Here is a 27011-nt window from a genome sequence, read left to right on the forward strand (position 1 = left end):
CTCGCTGAGATAAAGCGTTTTTGGTCACTAACAGTAAAAAAGCTTAAAACTCAAAATTTTGAACTGGTTCCAGCTTCAAACAACCAGATTTACTGCTTCTCAGCATTTCCACCTTGTACTAAAGCAAATTATGCTGAAATTTGATTGTGGTGCATTATAACTCCCCCATAAGTCCCATGTTATGTCCTCCCTCATTTCCCATTAAAAATCCTCCCAAATGTTCCTGTAGGATCCATTTATCCTTTGCTGTGTTTATCGCCACCATGCGGCATATTTCATTTTCAGTTCTGTGTGTCTGATTGGGGATGGGTTATTTAAGGTCAACCATGATTTTGTTCAGGTGTTGTTAATAGCAAGAGGCAACAGTTTTCTACTGTGCTTGGTTGAGGTTTGATGTCAATTTATGTGAACTGCAATGGAAATAGCAAAACAACGAACATTGTTCAGCTTATAAACGACTTTTCTATAAGTCAAACAAAAGCTCAGCATCCTGATTATTAATTGAGCACACGTAAGACCAACACCTTCAAGAGTTGAGTCAACAACCAGTAGCCTAAAATATAGGATTTTAGCCACTAAAGTTCCATATAAAATGCTGCCAAATGTCTTATTTTAAATCCTCTCAAATGTTCCATATTAAATTCTCCCAATTGTCCCATTATAAATTTTCCCAATCGTCCCATATTAAATTTTGCCAAATCTCCCATATAAAATGCTGCCATTTCTCTTATCATAAATCCTCCCAAATGACAAATAGTCAAAAATGTCCCATATAAAATGTGCCAAATGTCCCATTATCATAAATCCTCCCAAATGACAAATAGTCAAAAATGTCCCATATAAAATGTGCCAAATGTCCCATTATAAATCATCCTAAATATCCCATATAAAATGCTGCTAAATGTCCTATTATAAATCATCCCAAATGTCCCATGCCCCAGTTATGAAATAAGCAAAATTGCTGCCATTTTGCTAATTAAGCTCTAATAATAGCTATTTAACATCTAGAACAACCTGGCTGCAGACTGATTTAGCCTATAGATCTAAACAGCTCAAAGGGGTTAACTCTATAATAGTTTGATGTTAGCACCTCTAAGGCCTAGAATTATAAGACTGGGATATCAAGGCAACGAAAACTCAGTAGCTGCTGGTAGGGGCCGTTCAGAGGCCCCTAGAAATGGCTTAATTGTAACACAGACCATAGATCTAAACCTGTAGCATCATTTATAGAGAATGACATTGTTATTGCATTTTATTTAATGCATTCAGCTGAGAAAAAAAAGTACATTTAGGATTTAATTAGGACGTTTACTTTGTAAAAGTTTAAAGATTCATCTAGATAGTTTGATTATGTTACCATGGCTACAATATGGTGTAATCTTTGTGTTTGAATTGGTTTTGTTCATAAATACATCACAGCAAATAACAAATATAATAATATAAACCAATTATATTATTATATTTTAATAATACAAGTTATTATATTATTAAAATATAATAATTTATATATATGTTGTTCTCCCTCTAAATTGTTATATTTAGAGGGAGACCAGGCCAATAAACCTGGTCTCCCTCTCACAGATTCACCTTATTAATATTTAAACATGTTTGGGTACCGGGGGAGGGGGTCCTGTCTAAGGCCCCATATTACCTTGCGCCGGCCCTGAATGAACAGTCGCTGCGATGCGCATCTCTGGAATCTACTTGGAATCTACCTGGAATCCCCCGGTGGCCCCTGTCAGTCCTCCGATGCTTTGGAGACATTTTGATTCATTTCATTGTGGCATGTTTGGCTTTTTGCTGCGGTTCTACAGTATTTTCTCTGATGTTTATTTTATGAACTCTAAATGCTCTGGGCCGAATCTTCCTTTAAGACTTGAGGTTCTGCAATAACTTCTATTTACAGCCGCGAACCTCCAGCCCAGATCCCGTCAGCAGCGGCTTTAACCCGCCAGGTAGAAACGTTAAGGAGAAGCAGATCGAACAGAGACCGGCTGGTCTCTGTTCGATCGGTACCGGGTTGTACCGGGTGGAACCGGGTGGTACCGGGTTTGAGCTGCGTTTCGACTCGCGGTTACAGTCGGTACCGTGTCTTATATCAGGATGTCTGATATAAAGACAGACATTCTTTATCTGTAGATGGACCGACTCATACTGCCTGTAGCGAACCGAACCGGGCTTTTAGCAGAATGATTAAGTTAAAGTCAGAAGTTTTCTCTGCAGCCGAAGCATTTCTGTGTTTAGGGGCGAGGCGGGTTTTGTCCCGCTATTGCAAAGACGATTATAAAAATATAAATAGAAACAGTTCTAACGTCAACATCAGACCTACGTTTTTATTCACAAAACAAGGTAAAAAAATATATAAAAAGAATAAAAATAAATATAGCTATATGTTGTTTTTCTTGCCCAAAATTTGATAGTTAGGGGGCACAGATCCGGCCCCTCCTCCTCACCATGGACCAGCAGTCTGAACAACATGGAGGCTCTGAGAGTCATTAAACTGAGGACAGCCAGACTAGTTTATTTATTTCTAAATTATTATATTCAGCTAAATATTATTGCTGAGGGGCACAAACAGGCCTTCTGGCATACAGATTAAACATTAAAAATAAAAAATAAAAATTTGAAAAAAAAGAAAAAAAAAAAAACCCTCAAAAAGGGCACTAGGGGCATCAAGGATTAAAAGGGCAGGGGCTCAAGGCCGCTTCGCCCCTACCTCTGCACATGCCTGGATTGCACTATGGATTTTTTTGTTTTTGCAAAAAACAAACAAATATAAAACATAAAGTAATGTGTACCACTTGTGAGGGCATCCCACCAATGTGGGCGTCCCTTATTTTCATTTCTGAAAGTACACAAACCTAAGCTGACCCTTAAAGTCAAGTTACAAAAGAAAAAAAATATTTTTTCTTTTGCAGTTCATTTAAGCAGTTCCTGTTTTGTGCTTAACAAAGAAAAATTCATAATCCCAGACCAGAGTACTGCACACAGCAGAAAATGGAAGAGGAGTTATTTTCGTTTAAACTAGCTTAACTCCGTCCTTCACTTTCACTTCCGTCTGTACCGGGAAGTGGGCGGACCTTACGTCAGAATTCACGCGGCAGTGTGAGTGTGAGGCAGAAGAGAGTGGAATAAGTCCAGTCTGTAGTGATGGGCAAATGAAGCCTCATGAAACAATGAAGCTTCCGGCCCATTGCTTTGCCCAAAAGTTCATTACTTGATGCTTCATTCATTTCTCACTAGTGACACCTGCTGTTGAAGCTGTGACAGCCTTGTTACTCAGACAGACATATTTAAAAACAATTAGTAAATGCAATATTGTCGCAAAGTTTTTGTCAAACTCACGTTTAGTAACAGGAGAGTCAATTAAATCCTATTTAACTAATCTTTTTTAGTTATTAAAATTATTTGTTGCCAATCCTAATGGCTGTTTTCTTCTGTCATTGACTGATTTAACAGTAGACATTTGTTTTGGTGTACTTGGAGTGCAGTGCTTGTTGAGGCAGACAGTTTTCTTCGAGTTTTGATTTGCCTCCTGAAAAACTTTCTATTGGCTCTCTGATCTGATCCCTTATATTTTTACTCCTAAGCCAGAATTTTACTCATCCAACAGCATTAAGTCTGTTTCTGCTGTGCAAGACTGATATATTTTTGCAGAACAAAGAAATAGTGGAAATTTCAAGAAGGTGAAAATTTTAGAAGTGAAGGGTTTAATTATTGTTATTTAAGAATCTTGTGAGTGAATCATCTCAAAGTATTCCCAGATGTCAGATTTTTTTCTTCTTGCTGGCTCCTTTTCAATCAAGTTTATTTGTGTAGCACATTTCAGCAACGATGCAGTGTCAAAATGTTTTACATAATAAAAACACATAAATATAAAGTCATAAAATATACCACAATCAACCATTGAGAAAACTGGTAACAAACATTACACTTTGATGAGTGTCATCATCAAAATCATTAATACACATGAACTATAAAAGGTTCCGTTTATTTCGGCCACTTATGAAGACAAATACTCCACTCATGCGATCAAGCAGCGACTCATCACGCTTTTATTTTGAAAACCGACACGCAAAATGAAGCAGTCACGTGACCCATGCAATGCGAGGCCTTGTTTATTGCCAGTTACGTGGTTTTCAGCAAGACGACACAAGCCTCGAAGCGGGGCTTCATTGACACGCCCCCTCATTACTCGGTACAAGCCTCGAAGCCTGGCTTCAGATAGACCGTCACTACCAGTCTGGGTTAAGGACGATCCGGCGACACGGAGCCAGTGTGAGTGCGACACAGGAGAACCAGGAGTTACTTTTATCATTTAAACACGTCTAAAAGAAGGAGAGTTGCAGTTTTTGCTTTATTGTCAGAGCTGAGTTGCACCACTGCCACGGAGAGCATATTTTTAAGGTATGGTACTTACTTTCCCTATTAAGCTTTTTGCCTGTTGATAGATAGAACCCACCACGGGTGTGGCTGTAACAACAGGCTCATGCTGGGTTTTTTTTTTGTGTTTTTTTTTTTTTTTTTTACACGTTTCTACCTGTAGTTGACGTAAAGCTGCTTTGGTTCAGGCGGCTTTCCTCCAGTTCAGCAATCAGTCCAGATTTTTTCCTGGTAATTGTGTGTAAACCATTTATTTTATGCTATGTGTGCGATAAAGAAATCACTCATGGTCGAAGGATATTAGAGTTGCTCTGCTACATTAGTGAGTATTTATTGTTTTTTTTGTTTGTTTGTTTGTTTTGTTTTGTTTTGGTTTGGTTTTAGGTGTTGAATGTTCAGACAGTTACTCACACTTTGAAAAGCATGCCAGGGTTGAAGTAGCTGGAAAACTGAAGGGTATTTCTGAAACAATTCATTGTATGAATCAGTTTTTGAAATAATCTTAAACTAATTTAGTAATCATTAACTGGAGTACATAGTAAATAGACTGAACTCAGGGCTCGATCGCGGATCTCGGCAGTAGGTGACAAACTGAACGCAACTATGAGGCTGAAACCAGAATGTCCTCTTCTGATGCGCGTATCAAAATATTCACAAAGATCCAAAACGTTTGTAACTTTATTAAAGAATGAAAATTACCGGGCGTGCTGTGGTGGCGTAGGGGATAGCGCGACCCACATTTGGAGGCCCTCAATCCTCGACGCGGTGGTCGATTCCCGGATTGCCGCATGTCTTCCCCCTTCTCCTTCTCCCCTTCCTGTCAGTCTACTGTCATATAAGGGACACCAGAGCCCACAAAATACCCCCTGGTGGGGGAAAAAAATAAAAAATATCAACAAAATGTGTTCAAATTAACCCAACAAAAATAATGCCCGTAATTATTGTTTCAGCAAGGTGCTGCGCAAATAATCGCGAAATAAACCTCAACCTGAAAATCTAATATCGTAACGAACTGAACTCATGTTTTTAACGTAATCTCTGCTCGGCTTGCTGAGCGCGGTTGTCACAGCAACGGGTATACTAAACGAGAACGAGCGTAAAACGGTACGACTGCTTTTGAGTTGACCCCCTGTTCAAATTTGTTTACAGCAAAGAAACAAATTTTCTTTTTGCTGTAATTTCTGAACATTCAATAAACGAGAAAATCGGACGAATTATCTCGTTCATTTACGTAACAGTAAACATAAAATAGGACAAATATATTTGATTAAATATCTAACAAATAAATGGCTCCTACCGCAACAATTATGAGATTATTGTCTAATATTTAAAAAAATAAATAAGTTTAGCATCTCACTTTGAGCTCAGAGTCTGAGAGGACCTCCAAGAAACATGCTATTAATTTTGACTCTTATTTAGTGGAAATATTGATGTTGAATAGACTTTCTCCAAAATGACAATCTTTTTCAACCTTTCTAGCTCCACTGTTGAAAATAAGAAGCGAACATTCACAAATGACATTGAAATAAAATCCTGTCCAACATCCACTTTGAGGCGATTCCTCTGGAACCTGTTGGAGAAAAAATGTCCTCCAAGGTTCTTCTCAATCTGAAATTTCTCATTTCTCATGTCATCAAACCAAATGTACCATAACTGACTGACACCTGCTGGCCTCAGGTTTGCAACCAGCTTCTGATTGAGAAACCAGTAACCTCCTCCCAGTGTCAGAATCTCACTGAGGAAGAAATTGCATTAGGTTTTCTATCACTCTAAGTCTGCTATAACTGATGGATATTCACATATAAAATAAGTTAATAGAATTTAATTTACAATTTTTATATCTTTGTGTCATGTAGATCTCAGCTGGCTGGTGAGAGAAAAAGTAGATATTGGTCTCAAAATGTTTGGGCACCCCTGATTTTACTGATATGGTGCTTCTCCAGTCATTTTGAATAGTCAAACCTCTGCCACATTCACCCATCATAAACTCACACACAATGACATGTGATAAGAGGAAGCTGGAAACAAACCTACAAGATAAGATAAGATTTATTTCTCATTGTCATCAACAGATTACAACCAGATTAAGACTGTGCTTGACTCGAGTTAAAGTGCAGGTTATAAACACATACACAACACACAATATAAATATACATACATAAAAAGATGAAGAAACAAACAGCACAAAACGAGAAATAAATAGACATCAGAAGATGGTTGCAGCGCCTGGAGGTGTCGCAGAGTAAACAGAATTTACATTTTTAACAGAGTGGTGTCAAGAGCAGAAGTTCTTATGCCTTTAAATTTAGTGCCATGATTGCCATCGGGTAGAAACTGTTTTTTAGGCGATTTGTCCTGGTGTTTATTGCTCTGTATCTTTTGCCTGATGGCAGCAGCTGGAAGAGACCATGGCCAGGGTGTGAAGAGTCATTTAAAATGTCCAGAACTTTCTTGTGGAGCCTGGAAGTGTAAATCTGTTCCATGGTGGGGAGGGGGCAGCCTGGTTGAAGAACCAGCCCTGAAATAATAAACATTAAGTCAGTTAATTATGTGACAAATTAAGATGAGTTTAATCATTTCAATTTGCATATTTTATCCTTTTTCCAATTAAAAGATTTGTTAATTTGCATTTTCATTTATCTTTAATGTTTTTACAAAATAAGTGGTTAAGTAAAAAAAATTTGCACAATGTGCCAATTTTGTTTTTAACTGGTTACTTGCCAGAACAATTGATCAAATACTCAATTACTAAAGTAATACTGTGCTGCAGCACAACCATTGGTCTGTTATTTGATTTTATTATATCCATCCACCCATTTTTTTTACACCCTTGTCCCTAGTGGGGTCAGGAGGAGTGCTGGTGCCAGAATTCAGGTTGCCAGTCTGTCGCAGAATTTTATTATATTGATAACACATTTCTGTAGCTAAATATGACTTGGACATGTTTCTATTGTGAAGTGCCTTGAGGTGACCGATTGTGAACTGGTGCTGTACAAATAAACTGAACTGAACTGAACTGCAATATGTGTGTATGCTTTGGATAATGATGGGTACCAGATGTGGAACTGTGGGAAATTGTTGTGCAGGCCAAATATCTGAAAGGAAATGTTTTGGCCCCGCTGAGGATTTTCTCTTGCACAATCCATCTGGTGTGAAAGTTATCAGTACTAGTGACTTATTTTTGTAAAAGTCATATACTGCATCTTTAGCCTCTTAAAATCTGAATGAAAGGATTTATTAGCAGATTCACTTTTGACTCAGTGTTCATTGTGACAGCATGAGACAGTTTGGTTTTGTGTTCTTCCTCCTTTGTTTGAAGGAGACACCTTTTATTTTACACAGGTGGGCTAAATTTGACAGGTCATGCAATGTGACACAAAATCAACCAATAAGAAAACAAAAACAAACAACAAATTAGAGCACAAAAACATTCATGATGTCAGCACGCCCCCTTGCTCACATTTGGGTAATTTCCTCTGACTCTTAATATTTCAACCAAAATACGTTCATTCTACACCAAACATAAATATTTCATACTTCCTCACCTTAATCTTTGTTGCTGGTTTGGTTAGTACATTTGCATCTTTCATTAGCTGGACAGTACTCTAGAAAAACATTCCTTTCATTTACAACTGATCTCAAAAAATAATATTTAATAATCAACATGCTTACATTTTTGCCTGTACACAGGATGTTTGGCTAAGAATGGGGTCCCTGATTGTCCTCATAGAGCTTAGCTAAATAATCCAAACCATCCATGGTGAACAACAGTTGTTTCAAGTATGAGCACTCTTGTACAGTACCAGCTACTACTATATGCTCTGCCTCTAGCATAGATAGTGCTACAGTAGACTCTCTTGTGCTCTTCCATGACGCTTCAATATGATATATCAGCTGCCCAATCGGCATAAGGTTCTCACAGGCACCTTTTTAAAAACATAGTTCTTTATTTTGTGTGCCTTTTAGAAATCTGAAAACATGCTTTTCAGTATTCCTCTGTTCTGTGGTATGGTTTGCAAAACACTGTGCCAGTTTACTCACTATGTAGCTTAAATCTGGCCTTGTACATTTTGACAAATAGATTTAGCTTCCTACTGCCTCCTTGTATTTTCTGACATCACTCATTACTTTCGCATTATCAGCACAATTAAGTTTCTGCTCACAGGGGATAGTTATTGGCTTTCAGTTCTGCATGTCAAACTTTTTCAGTATTTTCACCACATACTCGGACTGTGACATTTTAGTACTGTCAGCATCTTGCTCAAAGTCGATGCCAAGAAAATATGTCAACTTTCCTAAATCCTTTATCCTAAATATGGACGCAAGTTTCTCTTTTACATTGCTAAAGGTATTCATATCACTGGCATCAATAATCAAATCGTCTGCCCTTATTATGATAAACACCTTTTCAGTATCAGTAATCTTTGTGTACACACAACAATCAGCAGGGTTTTGAATAAACTTGATTTCACATAGGTAGTTTTGTTCCAGTTTAGGGCTGTTGTAAACAAATATTTTAGTAATTGAGCAATCTATCGATGATTCTTATGATTAATTGAGTAATCGGATAAAAAACGAAACGAAAACATTGGTAAATCTAACATAACAGCAGTAGTACTATCGCATATCAACATCAATCCAATTTTTCATATTTGAGCTTCCCTAACAATAACATTTTTGTAGTTTAGAAAATTAACTCATAACAATAATAGCTCACTTTCAAAGTTAACCTGAAGTAATACAGAGATCTGAAATTATATTCAATTAAATAATAAAGAAGCAGGCTCACAAATCCGCTTAGAAAAAATGTCTTATGCTCCAGCTTTTAGTTTATGTATTCATCTTCAGTCAATTTAATAGATTAACTCTCACCTTGTCCAGGCATTTATAGCTTTTGTGTCCATGTTAGGGACGGGATTTGACATCTTTGTTAGTCACACACAAACACATCTACCTGCTATGTACTGCCACAACGTGCTCCGCCACCCATTTGTTGAGACCAAAATGATATGAAATAAATTTTACGGTTTGTCCGTAAAGCTACACTTAATCATCTAAAGTGCAGCCGCCTGCCGTGTACAGTCCATCCGCATAAATACACCTGCAGTACTCTTCCCTTCCACCAGGCAGCAGCTCCAGGAGGAGAAAAGCTGCCGTACTTCAGACATCGTTTTAAGGATGCTGATTGGTCCCCTGAAAAACGACAAAAACCCAGACATTATCATGAATCAATAAAATCTTCCCAGGCCGAACTTGAAAACTGGATGTTATGCTGCTAACACTTAGCTTTTGTTAACAACTCAGGCAGAAGTGAGAGCGCTGCGCAACGCAAGTAATAACCCGGCCGAAACACGGTGCATTAAATAATAAATCATAAATTAACAAAGCTTCGAAGCAGATGAATTTTAATAATCGAGGTACTCGAATCACTTCAGGAATTGTTTCAGCCCTATTCCAGTATATGTTGGACTGTTTAATGCTAAAGGTGGAACAAAAGAACATGTTCACCAGATGGATGTAAAGACAGCATATTTACATGCCCCACTAGAGTATGAACTTTACATTTATAACTAGACTTGTGTATAAAGTGCAAAAATTTCTGTATGGATTTAATACCCCGATGCTTGTGTTACATTAACAGTTGGTGAAAAGGTTTTGCAGTAATTGTTATTAACAGCATTTTAATGTCATAAGTATTATTAGAGTTGTAGTCCTGTTATTGATTACATTTCTTGATTAGTGCAGAGCCTAAAGAATATACAAAAATTGTACAAGTGATAAAATGTAGCAGGTCTCAGGTACTTACTATGCAGAACATTACTGCTTTTTTGTCAGTACTCTTTTTGTACTGTAAAACAACCTGGCATTAGTTCAATAGGTCATCTACACTGTGAAACATTTTAGCGGCATTTTGTTGTGTCTACGATCTTCTACTCCTTAAGTCAAATAAATTTAGCGAGTTTTAGATTTTGAACCTAAATATGAGTTTGTCAAAGATGCATTTACATTAGGAAGCTGTTAACTTTTGTTTTATTAATTTTGTCAAACCTGAATAGTTGAAAAACTAGAGTTTTTAGAAGAGAAAGAAGAAAAAGATAGGAGTGGGAACTACACTTCCGAGTGTGCTTAGCAGCATGTTTTTGTATCCTGTGTTGCACTGTGAGTGAGATGGAAGTGATCTGACCCATGTGTTATTAAGGCAAATGAGCTGTGGCCGCAAGGTTGTTGGTGCCTGTCATGGCGGCAACTCTCAAACTCTTTGGTGGACACCATTGGTGAGGGATTCTGTCAGGCTGAAGAAAGAGTCCTATCGGGCCTTTTTGGAGTGTGGGACCCCGGAAGCAGCTGATGAGTACCAGCAGTCCAAATGGCATGCAGTTCGGGTGGTTGCTGAGGCAAAAACTACTGGGAAAAATTTGGAGAGGCCATAGTGAAAAACTTCCACACGGCTTCGAGGCGATTATGGTCCGGAGGGGGAAGCAACACTGTTTATAGACTCCGAATGTTGTGGGACGGTAGACAAAATACTTCGAAAACCTCCTCAATCCCACCAACACGCTTTCCTTCGAGAAAACTGAGCTTGGGGACTCTGGGTCGGGCTCTCCAATCTCTGGGGACGAGGTTACCGAGGTGGTTAAAGAGGTCCTCAATGGCAGGGCCCCAGGGGTGGATGAGATTTGCCTGGAGTCCTTAAAGCTCTGGATGTTGTAGGGTTGTGTTGGCTGACGCGACTCTGCAATTGGATGGACATCGGGGGCAGTTCACCTGGATTGGCAGATTGGGGTGGTGGTCCCCCGTTTTAAAAATAAGAACCGGAAGGTGTGTGGCAGTTACAGGGGGGCACACTCTTAAGCCTCCCTGGCAAGGTCTATTCAGGGGACCTGGAGAGGAGGGTCCATCGGATAGTTGAACAGCAGGTTTGGGAGGTCAGTGCTCTTTATAGTTTGAGATTGCTAGTCTGTCAGGCACCTTTTCTGGCACCTCATTTAAAGGATTTTATATCATGCCCAGATTGCTTGTACTTGTTTGTTAGACGTGGCTCAGAACACATTCAGTGGTACCTTATGGAAACATATTGCAGTTTATGTTTTATCTTTTTCTTCTGTAGGCATCCACTAATGGCTACCCGTGAAGACTCTCATCTGAAGTTCAGCCAAACATTTAACAATTGTTTTTACTTTGAAGGCAGGTGATTACATACTTTTCTAATCTGTAAATCTATTTGGTTTTGATGATGTTAGATTAAAAAACAGCACTTTAATTATGTTTTTCAATACCTGTGCACAGACATCAGCTCTGCTTCATGTGAAACAGGTAGCTTATATATTTGTTTATATATCATCTTGTTTCATATTTATTGACCTCTATGTAGTAAAGATGCAGTAGCAATGGTTGTTACTTGTTTTCTTTGAAATGCAGAGCTTCATTCAGATGCTTTCAGGAGATGTGAGCCTGCAATGTCAAGGTGGATCCAAAGCAAGGACCAAAAGTTTCTTGTTTTGAAAACTTCGGGAAAATTTGAATTCGAGGACAGGACAGTCCATGATCGAGGACAGCCTGGTAAGAGACAACACAACTCCTCTGCTTTTAGCAGTGAGATTTTTACAGAATTGCTTTCGTAGAGTCACACTGGAGAGCTCCACACTTTTTTTAGCTTGAATGGCCTAGTAAAAGTCACACAGTACCTCACTGTAATTAGATTTCATCCAGACTTTGACTTGGTTACTGTAAAACCTTCATCTTGGTTTGCTGAGTCAGTGTAGCACTACTTAATGTACTAAGGGACTAGATGGCATATGATATCAGAAGACTAAATTCATCTACTGGAGCTGTTGTCAGTAATCAATAAAAACAATACAAAAGAATAACTGCTTTCAATACTACATATTTTAAAGAAGGGAAAATTAAAGTGAACACCATAAGACACAAAACATACATAGAACCCAAAAAATTTATACAAAATATATGTACAGAGTACTACAGCAAATCTTCCATATAAATGTGCACAAACATCCAAAATTTCCCCACCGATCAGCAAAGTGTCTGACTGACACACATTTAAAAGGTCCATGGTTTGATTGTCCAGGTATTTGAGGTTTAATTGTCCAAGTGCAATTTGTTTCCAATGAAGAAGAGATGAATTGGCTTGTGTGTCTGTATGGTGAGATGGAGAGGGAACCAGTATAGACCATAAGCCTCCTACTAGACCAGTATGGAGTGAGTTCCAGACTCTCCTGGCTCCAGCTAGTTGTCAGAAGCTCACCATCCTTTAACCCTAAAAAGGGTCATCTGGCCTATAATAAAAAATAAAAAAAATACAGGACCAGTAAACTGCCAGCCTGCTAGCTAACTAGACTTGTTTCAGTTATTATATACAGAAATAAATGCAATTATATCCACAATCAAATCTTTAAGACAAAATAAAGATATCAGCACTTATCTCATTATCTTAAACACATATATTGAATTTAAGAAGTTAGATCATGTGACAATTGATGATCAAACAATTAGCATTGGCTACCAACATGCTAAACAAACAAAACAACATTATGTTCACTTCTCACCAATTCCATATATAGTTCAGTGCCTGACAACTCTAAGCTCACTGGGTCTTCAGAGCTACATGATTTTTATATTGTGAGTTTTAAAAGTGCATAATAAACAAAGAGATGAACTAATTGTTTGGAAGCACAAACCTGTAGCTTCTTTGTCTCCAGCTCTCTCTCTCACACCTGACTAGGAAAGCTGGAGCAGGCCTGAATAACCACTTCAGATGCAGTGATTGGCTGAATGCACTGTGTGACTGACTGTCACTCTAACCAATAGAGCAGCAAAGGGGGATTTTTTTTACCCTGGGTTACAGCAGTCATAGGTTGACTTGCCGCAGGTGGGATGACAGAAAGAGCAAAACTGCCCAATTTCAAGGTGTCAACCTGCTAAGTCAAATTTCTTTGAAGTTTTATTACATGCTTACTTAAGTTAACATAGTTATTTGATCTTTAATACATTCTCTTCAATAGACCATTTAATTTTAAATTAATGTCAGAAACTGACATGAAAAAGGATGGATTGACCAAAAAATTTGTTTATTAAAAATGATTTTCCTTTTCATACTTTAGTGTTATCATTTGTGAAAATGTTCCACATAAATATTATGAAAACACCTTGGAAAAACTGTAATCACTATAATGGTTTCTTTAACTTTACACAATTCTTTAGCAATTTTGATCAAACTTAGTAAAGGGTCTAAAGAGTCACATGAAGCTCCAGAGCCGCAGGTTGCAGACCACAGGATTAGGGTGATTGTAGGTAGGTTTTCCAACTTAACAGACTGGTAAGTCACACCAGTGGAAACATGCAGAAGTTGCTCAGCAGCTTACAACAACCATAATACTAATGTAGATCTTTCTTTTGATCATTGATAAGTCTATAAATATTTTCCAACATACTATTTTTAATAAAGCAATGAGCTGAAATAGATTGAGCTAATTTATGATGGCTTCATTCTCTTAGTTGGCCTGACATTAGTTATATATTGACATCATTTAGACTTGAGGGAATAATATGTTTAAGAAGCTTCGATTTAGACACACTTACTTCAAAGGTTCAGACAAAGCAAAACTGCCTGATGTAAAAGCTGTGGAGTTAAATACTTGTAATGTCTACAAAAATACCTGTAAATAATGCGAAAAATGCCAGAAAGGATTAACAAAAACATTTGATATAGTACTATAAATTAGTTTCATCCTTTTGTCAGGTATAAAAATGTGGTAAGATATTGTAATAACATACTGACTTAGTTGTCTTCTTGCACAGGTAAATTGTCCATTGACTGCAAGATTTACCCCAGAAAACTTGCTAAGCCCGAGGCGGTCCACAATGTTTTAGTATTAAGAGATGATGAATTGACAGAAAATGTAAAAATATAGCTGGGTAATTATATGTTACGGGATTTTTCCAAAGAAACATGACTCCTCACAAATGGTTGATTATAAATGATGATACAGGTGAGCCCATGTCCAGTTTGAGTGATAGGTGGGACGTGGGGTACGACCCACACCGTGGCAAATGTCAGAGATCAAACAGCGATAGTGCACAAGGTGGCCAACATGCAGAGGCGCCAGTTGTGTGATAGGTGCACACGTTGTGCCCTTTTCAATGCATCAACCATAAACCCATCTTTCAGGAATAATTCTCCTCAGTGCAGCAAAGAGACTTGCAGTCAGCTTATATTAAATAAATAAATAAATACATAAATAAATACATTTATTTTATTTTTTGAATACAAACAAAAACAAGCAAGTCATAGCCTGGTAGAGGGGAAATTAAAGCCTGAGGCCTGCCAAGTGTATGGTACACTAGGGGAGACTGGTAAATAGACTCATAAAATATTTTCAAAAACTTATTTTGATGTAAATCATTCTTTCTTTGAGTCGACTTGAATTCAAAATCCAGCTAAACAAAAGCTGAAAAATATGCTTATATTTGGATGGTAGCCCCTCGGTGGGCTCTCTACTAATCTGTAGTTAGTTTTCTCTTAACTACAGAAAACCAAGAACTGCATTGATGGAAAAAAAACAACTTTTTTTATTTCATTTTACTTAAAAATGGACAATTGAAAATACTCTGGAATACCAGATTCATAGTTTTTTGTGGCAATTAATTGATAAAAGTTAATGTTTATTTATTTTGGGGTGTATGGCATGGCAGAATAATCATTGTCAAAATAACAAGGAAGGAATGTCTGCATCAAAGACAAAAACTGCTGAATGTGTCATTTGCCTTATTGATTCCTTATCGCTTTGCATCTGACTGGTACAAATTATAAATAATAATAATAATAAACATGCTACCTTGGTACACATCAAAGTCACCATCATGCCAGATATACAAGTTCTTACTCATTCTTGGAACCACATGACATTACCTACCTTTCATATATTGTTTGAAATTGTAAAACAAAATTTGGAGTAGAGTAAAATATTTGGGTGTGAAGCTAAATATGTCTCCCTAGCCAGCATATGGTGCAAATGCCACAATTTGCACTGATGAGCCGTTTCGTATTTCTACTAAATTTTTAATAGCATCCTCCAGGAATCTCAGTTCTAACAGATGATTGGAGTAAAGATTATGTACAGTGAATATCAGAGATCTTACTCAGCCAAGGTTTATCAGACTGTGGCAGTTTGTGACCCTGTGAGGGAATTATTAGCAAGTTTATTTCCCAGTAACATTCCAAAACAGAACACTAGATTATATAAGACACACTTAACTGGTCCGTAAGGAGCAACAGTAGCATCCAAGATTGATGGATGGGGAGCCTCTATTACTATTGGATGCTCCTTAGGAACCATCCCTTTGGGTCCTTAGGTTGACCTTTTACCTTCTAAACACCTAAAACCTGTCGATTTCTGCATGTTGCGTTTACATCACACATTGAGAAAGTATTTTAAATGTGTATATGAATAGTTTTGTGTGTTTTCCAGCTGTTTGGCCTTAGTCCAGTATTGAAAAGTATTATAGATCGAGTGTCAGTGACAGTGTGCCCAGTCCATAATGGCAGATCTATTCAGCCAAATTCTGTGCCTTTTGTGCTCTGTGTGATGTTATGCTTGATTTATTTTATACTATATTTAAAATTCCTAACTGCAAATTCTGAACCATTTTAAAGATTTGTTACAGTTTAAATTTACATGTTTGACCAGATTTGCATCAGCCGATGTTAAACCTCAGACATCTGTAAGTGAAAAAAGTGGAACAGTGCATCCCTAGGCAGAAGTATAACAACCGCAGGACATCGCAACACACTTCAATAAGACAGAAAATGTCTTATTGCAGTCAAATTTTAAGAAATGAGACAGATTTATTAAAACATGGCATCTGGAATGAGGGACAATATAACTATGCCAAGATCACAACTATTGGACGTCCTGACACAGCACTACTTCATTGATGTAATATAAACAAGTTATTAAACAATTACAATTTTAAAAGAGAGAAAATAAATAGATACTACATAGGAAAAATAAGAAAACCACAAAAAAAGTAATCTAGATGTATTAAGAAGCAAAATGGAATTTGGGAGAAAGGACTTTAAAAATCCAGTTTCTTTGCAAATGGCAGAATAATCATTGTCAAAATAACAAGGAAGGAATGTCTGCATCAAAGACAAAAACTGCTGAATGTGTCATTTGCCTTATTGATTCCTTATCGCTTTGCATCTGACTGGTACAAATTATAAATAATAATAATAATAAACATGCTACCTTGGTACACATCAAAGTCACCATCATGCCAGATATACAAGTTCTTACTCATTCTTGGAACCACATGACATTACCTACCTTTCATATATTGTTTGAAATTGTAAAACAAAATTTGGAGTAGAGTAAAATATTTGGGTGTGAAGCTAAATATGTCTCCCTAGCCAGCATATGGTGCAAATGCCACAATTTGCACTGATGAGCCGTTTCGTATTTCTACTAAATTTTTAATAGCATCCTCCAGGAATCTCAGTTCTAACAGATGATTGGAGTAAAGATTATGTACAGTGAATATCAGAGATCTTACTCAGCCAAGGTTTATCAGACTGTGGCAGTTTGTGACCCTGTGAGGGAATTATTAGCAAGTTTATTTCCCAGTAACATTCCAAAACAGAACACTAGATTATATAAGACACACTTAACTGGTCCGTAAGGAGCAACAGTAGCATCCAAGATTGATGGATGGGGAGCCTCTATTACTATTGGATGCTCCTTAGGAACCATCCCTTTTGGGTCCTTAGGTTGACCTTTTACCTTCTAAACACCTAAAACCTGTCGATTTCTGCATGTTGCGTTTACATCACACATTGAGAAAGTATTTTAAATGTGTATATGAATAGTTTTGTGTGTTTTCCAGCTGTTTGGCCTTAGTCCAGTATTGAAAAGTATTATAGATCGAGTGTCAGTGACAGTGTGCCCAGTCCATAATGGCAGATCTATTCAGCCAAATTCTGTGCCTTTTGTGCTCTGTGTGATGTTATGCTTGATTTATTTTATACTATATTTAAAATTCCTAACTGCAAATTCTGAACCATTTTAAAGATTTGTTACAGTTTAAATTTACATGTTTGACCAGATTTGCATCAGCCGATGTTAAACCTCAGACATCTGTAAGTGAAAAAAGTGGAACAGTGCATCCCTAGGCAGAAGTATAACAACCGCAGGACATCGCAACACACTTCAATAAGACAGAAAATGTCTTATTGCAGTCAAATTTTAAGAAATGAGACAGATTTATTAAAACATGGCATCTGGAATGAGGGACAATATAACTATGCCAAGATCACAACTATTGGACGTCCTGACACAGCACTACTTCATTGATGTAATATAAACAAGTTATTAAACAATTACAATTTTAAAAGAGAGAAAATAAATAGATACTACATAGGAAAAATAAGAAAACCACAAAAAAAGTAATCTAGATGTATTAAGAAGCAAAATGGAATTTGGGAGAAAGGACTTTAAAAATCCAGTTTCTTTTGCAATGAACGGCTTTGTGGTGTTCTTCTGAAGGTAATGTTCAAACAGAACATGTGACGGATTCTGATTAATCACAATGCCCTCATAGACAGACTGGAAGAGCAGAGGCTGAAAATTCAACCTAATTATTTTCAATGAGGTTTTCACTATATTGGTGAGTCTGTTTTTAGACCCCACAGTAAGCAATCCACCCATGCCATGTCTAGTACGGTAATACTGCTAAGAACAGCAGCATAAAAGCTCTGCAAAAAATGCACAACAGATAGTCAACATGATCACTCTAGTGTAAGGTATCACAATAAGTTCTGTTGTGCAGGTAACTTAGAAAACAACTTGATTATATTTGTTTTTTTGTTTTTGTTTGTTTTTCTTTCAGATTGCACTTTTGAAATTCAGATTTATCAGGACTCATTGCTTAACAACTATCAGTCAGTCATGCTCTATGTCTGTGCTGATGATAAGAAAATGATGATATCCTGCAAAGATAACAAGGAAGTGTGCCCAGAGCCCATGGTGAGGCCTTTCTTGCATGTGAAATGAGACTGTGTGCTGAGGTGCAGCTAATTGTGTCACTGTGGGTGAAAAATAATAGCAGAGTGATTCAAAATAAGATAAACACCTTCACTGTTACTCAGCAACATAACAAAATGAAACCTAACCAGTTTTCGCACTTCTGTCACTGCTAGGATCCTGAAGTCCCAAAGATGATTAAAGCAGCGGGACACAAGGCTCTGTTCAGGTGGAAACGTATCTCCACTGACAAATACAAGTTTGAATCCACCATGTACCCAGGTTACTTCCTGGCATTCGAGCGTGAGGAGGACACGCCTTGCCTGCATAAACTAATTCTGCGTCATGGATCCATGGATGAAGTGGATGAGTGTAGCATTTTTTGTGTAAATAAATGTAGTCCATAATTATTTATCTTGGGAAAATACAACATTCACTAGCCACTTTATTAAATGGATAGTGAGTTTCTTTCTTTCTTCTGCTACTATTAACATTATTCGTAGATTATTATGTTGCTGTTGTTGCTATGATCATTAGTTGTTTATTTGATTTGTTTGTGATATAACTAAGTTTGTGTACGTATATTATTTGGTATACATAAGAAAGAAGTTAGTGATTATTCTGATGCTGTATGTCCGGTTGTTATTTATAACTGTAATTATTATTATTATGATTTAGTAAATATGCTTGTTCTCTTATGAGTCATTTTGTAATAATTTTGTTTTTCTATACTATAATCCATTTGAATAGGAATATCAATACCATGTTTTAAATTACTCATTACCGGTAATTACTGAGTCTATAAGTGATATATTTAGATTGAGATGAAGGCCAGGATTAAATAAATGTTTGCGATTTTGTTCTTGGTTTTGTATGCTTATGTTTTCTCTTGTTCTATTGATGACTTGTTTTCTAAAACCTGTTTGAAATGTACATAATGTACCTGTTTGTATATAAGTACAAATAAAATCTGATTGTACCTTCTGATTCGGGATTTTTATGTGGCTAACAATACAGATTTTTATTGAACAATACAATAACTAAATAACAACCCAAGCAGCCGAAATCAACAGAAGGCAACATAGTGGCAAAAGACAAAACTAGATTCTGTTAAGCATTCTTCAAAATAAAAGACTTCCTCTCTCCAAACTGAATCATGCTTTGAATTTAATGTCACCTTTTTGTAATTATGTACAATCAAGTTAAATTTGGTGAATAATATTAATCATATAAATTATGCTTAACATATGACTGTAAATAAATAACTAATTATGTAAATTATACTTAACATATAAGTGTTAAGAAATCATCTGTTCTGCTTTAAAAACGAACATACATCAACACTTCAAATATGGACTAAATTATTCTATGCCAGTAGCAGAATATTTCAAATCTAGTTTGTTATTTGGGAAACCTTTATTTGAATCTTCAGAAATGAGAGACTTAAAAACCTTTTCACATCTGCAATGCGTTAGAAATGAACTATCACATTTCCAATATTTGCTATTATTCTAATCTTCTGTTTTCTTTCATTTTTTGTCCTAGAGCATCTGCCTTTCTGTTTGGCTGTTGTCGCTTACAGGGATGCATCATCTGAGATAATAATGCCAACAACTTCTCAAATTTCAGATTTATCATCATGCAATAGAACATCAGAGATTAATAATCTATTGCATATTGGAATGTCTGTTAGCTTTTATAGATTAAAGATGCTACCCATTTCCTTAATTGGTCACATAGATATTATAAAAATGAATACTGAACAAAAATATAAACGCCCCATGTCAAATATTGTTGCCATGTGGAGTTAACAGCTGTGAATGAGCATTTGCTGACATTATATTGTACAAAAGTAATATTTCTCTTGTGAATAATTTTTTATCCAACTTGCTTCTCAGAGAGCATTATTCAGTGAGATGTTTTTTTTTTACTCAGCACATGGGCGGGGCGTGGCCACTGGGTGATCAGACAAAATTAGCAAAAACTGGACAATCCTTGGACTAGACAATAAAAGGCCACCCCAAAATGTCAAATTTTGTCACAAGTCATAATGCCTCAGATATGTGTCAAGTTATGCAGGAGTGTGCCATTGGCATGTTGAATGCAGGGACTTCCACCAGAGCAGTAAATGCACGGCTCAATGTCCATAATTGGACAATTGGCTGTTTAAGAGTTGATTTCCAACAGACTGGCACTACTGCAAATCGACCTCATTCTCGTCAGCTATGTGTGACCACTCCAGCACAAGATCGCCACATCCAGCTCATCCATCTGCCGGATCAGCTAAGACCAGCGACACACACAGCTGATGATTCTATTAGTCTGAGGTGTGATGTGTCTGTTGTGCAGACTGTCTGTAACCACCTATGAGAACCAACTTGGTCAAAATCAAATTCCTCAATCTGACCCCTCTATCATGTTCAAAGGACTGTCAATCCTGTCATGATTCATGTTCTGTCCTGTCCATGCTGAACCTAATCATTCATTCAGTTCACCTGCCATCCCTGATTGCTTGCCTGTTCCACCTGGTCCCCGCCCTACTTAAACACCTCTCAGTCTCTGCCAGATTATCGACAGCCACGAGCCAGTAGAAATCCAGCGTTACCCTCCAAGCCTTCTCTGTTTCTTGATCCCTTTCTGTCCACGGATTGACCCCCCTTGCCAAGCCCTTGTCGGATCTCATCTATTCTGGATTTCTGGACCCTGACCCAAGCTTTGCCTCACGACCACCGAGTATCGCCTGCTAGTGATGGGCAAATGAAGCCTCATGAAGCAATGAAGCTTCCGGCCCATTGCTTTGCCCAAAAGTTCATTACTCGATGCTTCATTCATTTCTCACTAGTGACACCTGCTTTAAGTCTGTTTCTGCTGTGCAAAACCGATATATTTTTGCAGAACAAAGAAATAGTGGAAATTTCAAAAAGGTGAAAATTTTAGAGGTGAAATGTTTAATTATTGTTATTTAAGAATCTTGTGAGTGAATCATCTCAAAGTATTCCCAGATGTCAGATTTTTTTCTTCTTGCTGGCTCCTTTTCAATCAAGTTTATTTGTGTAGCACATTTCAGCAACGATGCAGTGTCAAAATGTTTTACATAATAAAAACACATAAATATAAAGTCATAAAATATGCCACAATCAACCATTGAGAAAACTGGTAACAAACATTACACTTTGATGAGTGTCATCATCAAAATCATTAATACACATGAACTATAAAAGGTTCCTTTTATTTCGGCCACTTATGAAGACAAATACTCCTCTGATGCGATCAAGCAGCGACTCATCACGCTTTTATTTTGAAAACCGACACGCAAAATGAAGCAGTCACGTGACCCATGCAATGCTAGGCCTCGTTTATTGCCAGTCACGTGGTTTTCAGCAAGACGACACAAGCCTCGAAGCGGGGCTTCATTGACACGCCCCCTCATTACTCGGTACAAGCCTCGAAGCCTGGCTTCAGATAGACCGTCACTACCGCCTGCCCCTCAAGCTAAGTTTGCTCTCTCTGCCTACCCGTGTGTGACCTTTGCCTGATCTTCGTCTTAGTCCCTGTCTGTTGCCTTCTGGATCTCCTTGTGGAGAGTATCATTGGATCCACAGCAGCCGATTCTACTTTTGTTTTCAGCTCCACCCGTTCACTGCATTACAGGTCAGTTAAGCTGAACATTTCTAAGTTACCCCTCCTTTATCAGTTCATCACCAGTCTTCTCCCCTCTCTTCTCAGTGCTGTGTTTGATGACCATTCCCTGAGCAGCGACCAGCATCTGAATATTTTATTAAACTTGTTTTTTCTTTCTAAACTCCTGTGTGTGGTTGAATTTCCGGGTCCCCACCGAGTGTCCTTACACAATCCACTACAAATGGGCATACCACGATGTTATAAATTCTGATTTGAAGATCAGTAATTACTCAAAATATATTTTGAGTTTCTCTATATATTGCGATACCCAAATGATCATAAAAGCCTGTATATTGCAAAACCCAAATGATCATAAAAGCCTTGTATATGCATTTATATTTTTGGTCAGTGTACTTTTTCTGATTCTTGTGAAGATTGACACAATGTCGTCAAATTGGAGGGTGGGTAACAAACACTGACAATAAAAAATACTCACCCCCTGGGATGTGTTAGCCTTGTTTGTTCCTTTTACAAATTAACTGTGCTCAATATCATTTTGCCAAAAAAAAAATACAAAATACCTTTTAAGTCAAAGTGAAAACTGATTTCTACAAAAATGACAATATATAGCATGAAGTAAGTGACTAAATAACTAATCTAATTCAACAAAGGTCAAGCTAATTGGTGTTAATTGTCTCACAATCAATGGAATGGAGGTTATCTAAGTGCCGCAAGTATCTCCAGTGATTGTGTCTGGACATAGTTTAAAAAGGCCACAGGATTTAAAAACACCCTGATAAAATTGAAGCAACCCCTTTAACTTTAAAAGACTAAAATCAGTTAAAAACAGAGCAGCATCCAGCCTCAGAAAATTTACAAGTCTGAGAATACAGCTGGCCACATCCCTCCACACAGGAGATCCTGTCAGTTACTTCTGAAGAAACTGTAAACAAAATGTAGGTGTTCTACTGGCCAGGTGGACAAGGCCCTAACCCCCCTCCTCTCTTGGTAAAACTGTGGCACCCAATGTAGACCGTTTCAGAAGAAGTTCTCCCATTGTATTCTTACTAGTAAACCAGATGGTGGGTCTTTAACGGAGAGCTTGTGCCACAGCTGTGATGCAACAAGGTTGTTTAAAACCAGCAACCTGCCCCGATAGGACATTTGGAAGTGCAGCCTCCTCCACTTTACCAACTTGCTTTTAATTTTTTGCTCAATGTTTCCCTAGTTTTTACTTATATTATCTTTACTGCCTAGAAAAACACCAAGATATTTAAAATCATCTTTCTTCCAAACAAGACCTCGAGGGAGAACTGGGAGCCCAGCAGACCACTTGCCAACGGCCAGGGCTTTGCTCTTTCCCCAGTTCACCCTTACAGCATACAAGAGAAAACTTTTCTGTGATCTTGATTAAAACACTGGCATCTTGCTGATCGTTTATAAACACAACATCATTGTCAGCGTAGGCAGATAAAACCATATTGTTCTTAAAACCAGATAAAACTAGACCATGAACACTCGAGCGTATTTTCTGAAGGACGGGTTCCAGGGAGAGTGCGTAGAGCAGGGGTCACCAACCTTTTTGAGACTGGGAGCTACTTCACGGGTACAGAGTAACACAAAGGGCTACTTGTTTGATACATACATTTTCTTGGCTCAGACTTTATAATAAATGTATATATATATGATTACATGCTGCCTGATCATATTAATGTTAGGGACTACTAACAATAGTTATCAGTAATTATTTACCATGGCAGATATGGTTAATTGCTATTATGTGATCAGAAGTTCTTATTTCAGAGTTTTAAGTTTGACTCCCTTTTGGAGCTTTTCTGTCTGATTCTAAATTGCCCACAAGTGACAGTATGGATTGTTGCAGCAGCTGTGGAGCTGGACCCACTGTGAGATTTTCCTTTAAATAAAAAAAAAAAAAAAGAAAAGTTATTGTATTTTTTTATTATCCAACCCTCTTTACTATTAGCAAAATTGGAAAAGTTATTTTGTGCCAAAAAAATCTTGTATGTAACAGATCAGTGTGAGTCTCTGGGGGTCAAAGGGCACCCAAAGCCTAAATCATATTGGTCAGTTTGCTTTTTCTGTGAGCTAAAAATGTTGAGTGGAGTTTGAATCTCCCGTTGTTCTAAGATCCTGTCTGAACTTTTTATAGTGCGTGGTTCTGGAGGGTTGCCGGTTTATTAGGTTTTTTTGTGGTTTCACGAATTTAAAAGCTGACGGGTCACCTGTTGGCTGACACCAGCAGATATTGCAAAAAATGTTTGACAGATCAAAAGGTATGTACAAAACTATCACTGCACCTGACCTGCAAGAGCACAGCCACCTCTCCAACACGCATAATGTGTGTGTCGCACAAAAGCCGCACAAACCTAACCCACCAAAGCAGCGCTCCTTTTTTTTCCTTTTTTTTTTTTTTTTTTTTTTTTACATAAACTATGCTAAATAATAAAGACATGGAAGCGAAGCCTACCGTGAGATCCATGGAAAGAGGAGGATGTTGATTCCCAGATTTAGGTGGTGTCAGACATCCAGAGGAGGAGAAGGTGAAGCAACAATGCTTGATTAATTGGGGAACGTTTCGACTAGATTAAATTGTTTAACCCACAGTCTTAGCGTGACGCTCAGGAAAAGCGGCAGATGTCAGTTAACAGGTGACCCATCAGCTCTCCAGTTTGGGAAACATCAAAGAAGCTCAAAAACAGGCGACCTGCCAGAACCGACACGGTAAAAAGCTCCGCTGGGATCCAAACAGCTCTTAGAACTACCAAAGGTTCAAACTCTGCTCATTCATTTTTAGCTTACAGAAAAAGCGCCAAGCCGCCAAATAAACAAAAGCAAACTGACTGTGACAAGACAACCTTTAGCGGTTGGGTTTTGTTCAGTGAGAAAGAGTCTTGAACCAGAGTCAGGTGGAGAACAGCAGCAGTTTATTTTTCACTCAGCATCAACACTCTTCTTCGCAGCTGAAACTGCAGTCTTAAATAGTCCCAGCTGTGACGGACCAAACCATATTAAATTCACAGGGGAATCTCTTAATCAATCTCCACCTATTTACATAAAATACATTTTATTAAATACAATACTTCTATTTACTTTTTATAAATATTTTCCATTTTATCATTACACCTTAAATAAACACCATAAAACCCACAAACAATTCCCCCCTAGTCCTTTCAATGGCCTCTCCCAAAGCTATATATGGCGTCTGGACCCCCAGGGTAGAATTTGTCCAAACACCCTGGAGAGGACACAGAAAAGACAGGTGAGTCACTCTACCACAGCACTCCACACTCAACAGATTATGCACACATTTGCTTAGTTTTTTCTCACCATTAGCTCATTGCTCTGAGTAACAATTGTGCTCCTCCACAGGCAACAGCAACCAACCTCACTCATCAATGAGGAGCAGCTGTGCAGAGCCCAGAACTAGTGATGGTGAGATGAAGCCTCATGAGGCATTGAACCACTTGAGCCAACTGGTTCAAGAAAGGGTTCATTTCTTGAAGCTTCATGTGCACACGAAACCACCTACTGGCCAGGTGTATAATCACAACCAGCTGTATCTTAACACGTGTGATTAATTAAATTTTTGTCTATTATGGCTCTTGGGAATGACTTCACAAAAGGTGAAGAAAAAAGAGACAAAGAGAGAGAGATAGAGAGAATATATATATATATATATATGCAAAGAGAGAGAGAGAGGGAGACACAGAGAAAGGAAAAAAGAGAAAATCCTATCCTGTCCCACAGCTACCTTAAAAATCCTAATATAAAAATGTGTCTAAAATCATTAAATATTAATCCCAGAAAAATAAATAAATAAAGGGGGAAGGAAAAAAAAAATTCATTTAGATCAATACCTTGCTTATTCCAGAGCAAATCTGCTTATGATGTGTGTGATGATGGTATTGGAGTTCAAGGTAACTCAAGTTAAATCAGGTGGTGAAAACTCACGTATCCTTAATATTAGAATTAAAATTAAAAATAGGATAGCTGTGGGACAGGATAGGATTTTCTCTTTTTTCCTTTCTCTGTGTCTCCCTCTCTCGCTCTCTGTTTGTATATATATATATATATATATATATATTTTTTTTTTTTCTCTCTCTCTCTCTTTCTGTCTGTATGTATCTATCGCTTTCTCTCTGTCTCTCTGTATATATCTATTTTTTATTTGTCTGTTTCTCTCTATCTCTAGATCTATATATCTTTCTCTCTCTCTCTTTGCCTGTCTTTTTTCTCTCCCTCTTTCTGTATCTGTGTCTCTCTGTCTCTGTCTCTTTTTTCTGTCTCTCTCTCTCTCTCTCTCTATATATATATATATATATATATATATATATATATATATATATATATATATATATATATATATATATATATATATATATATATATATATATCCAAACTCTGCAATCCAAACTATCAAAACTCTATCCACTCTCTCAACTGACCGCAACTCGCCTACAACAACCCACATTTTGAATGGAGCCTGTGTGGTTTCTAAACCCCGCGCCAAAATCTGAGCCACTTCCCGAAGCAGTCACGTGGTACAGCCGGGCAGCGAGGCTTCGGACGTCATCGTTTTCGGCTCCTCCCCTAAATGAAGCAAGCCTCGATACACGCTTTACGAAAACGCCCCTCCATTACTCGACACACGCCTCGAAGCCTCGGCTCAACACGTAACATCACTACCCAGAACAAAGGCTACATACCAATTGCTAAAATGCTCAATAAATATAATTAAAACTTCTTGTGTGCAAATGTATTGTTGTGCAAATCTCTGCTTAAAGTGCAAATGCTAAATAAAGTGTTTGTTAATACAGTGCAAAAATACCTTTTTAAGTACCATACAGTGCTATATATGTAAAATAGTCCCAGTAATGAAGATCTCTTCATTACACTGACCAATAAGATTTTAGCTTTGACGTGACCTTTGACCCCCACAGACTCCGACAT

The 27011-nt window shown here is 37.6% G+C and overlaps 1 protein-coding gene across 2 annotated transcripts; it reads left to right on the forward strand.

Annotated features, from left to right (window-relative positions):
• Positions 1 to 4144: 4144 nt before the first annotated feature.
• LOC122832600 (interleukin-18-like) lies at positions 4145 to 19411 on the forward strand. 2 transcript variants are annotated; one of them, XM_044119504.1, is made up of 6 exons: positions 4145 to 4407; positions 11492 to 11568; positions 11671 to 11697; positions 11803 to 11943; positions 18286 to 18422; positions 18596 to 19411. In XM_044119504.1, exons 2-6 carry the CDS (start codon positions 11502 to 11504, stop codon positions 18824 to 18826), a joined length of 603 nt encoding a protein of 200 aa, XP_043975439.1. In that variant the 5' UTR covers positions 4145 to 4407; positions 11492 to 11501; the 3' UTR covers positions 18827 to 19411. The 2 variants fall into 2 exon arrangements, with proteins under 2 accessions (XP_043975439.1, XP_043975438.1); XM_044119503.1 differs by lacking the exon at positions 4145 to 4407 and having other exon boundaries at positions 7021 to 11568.
• Positions 19412 to 27011: the final 7600 nt, after the last annotated feature.

The sequence above is a fragment of the Gambusia affinis genome, linkage group LG06 (assembly GCF_019740435.1).
Source record: "Gambusia affinis linkage group LG06, SWU_Gaff_1.0, whole genome shotgun sequence".
In the NCBI taxonomy this organism is placed as follows: Eukaryota; Metazoa; Chordata; class Actinopteri; order Cyprinodontiformes; family Poeciliidae; genus Gambusia; species Gambusia affinis.

Coding starts and splice junctions, on each gene's coding strand:
- LOC122832600 (XM_044119503.1), top strand. CDS start 11,448: ATGGAAACATATTGCAGTTTATGTTTTATCTTTTTCTTCTGTAGGCAT. Junction 11,569..11,670: donor CAATTGTTTTTACTTTGAAG/GCAGGTGATTAC, acceptor ACCTGTGCACAG/ACATCAGCTCTGCTTCATGT. Junction 11,698..11,802: donor CTCTGCTTCATGTGAAACAG/GTAGCTTATATA, acceptor TTTGAAATGCAG/AGCTTCATTCAGATGCTTTC.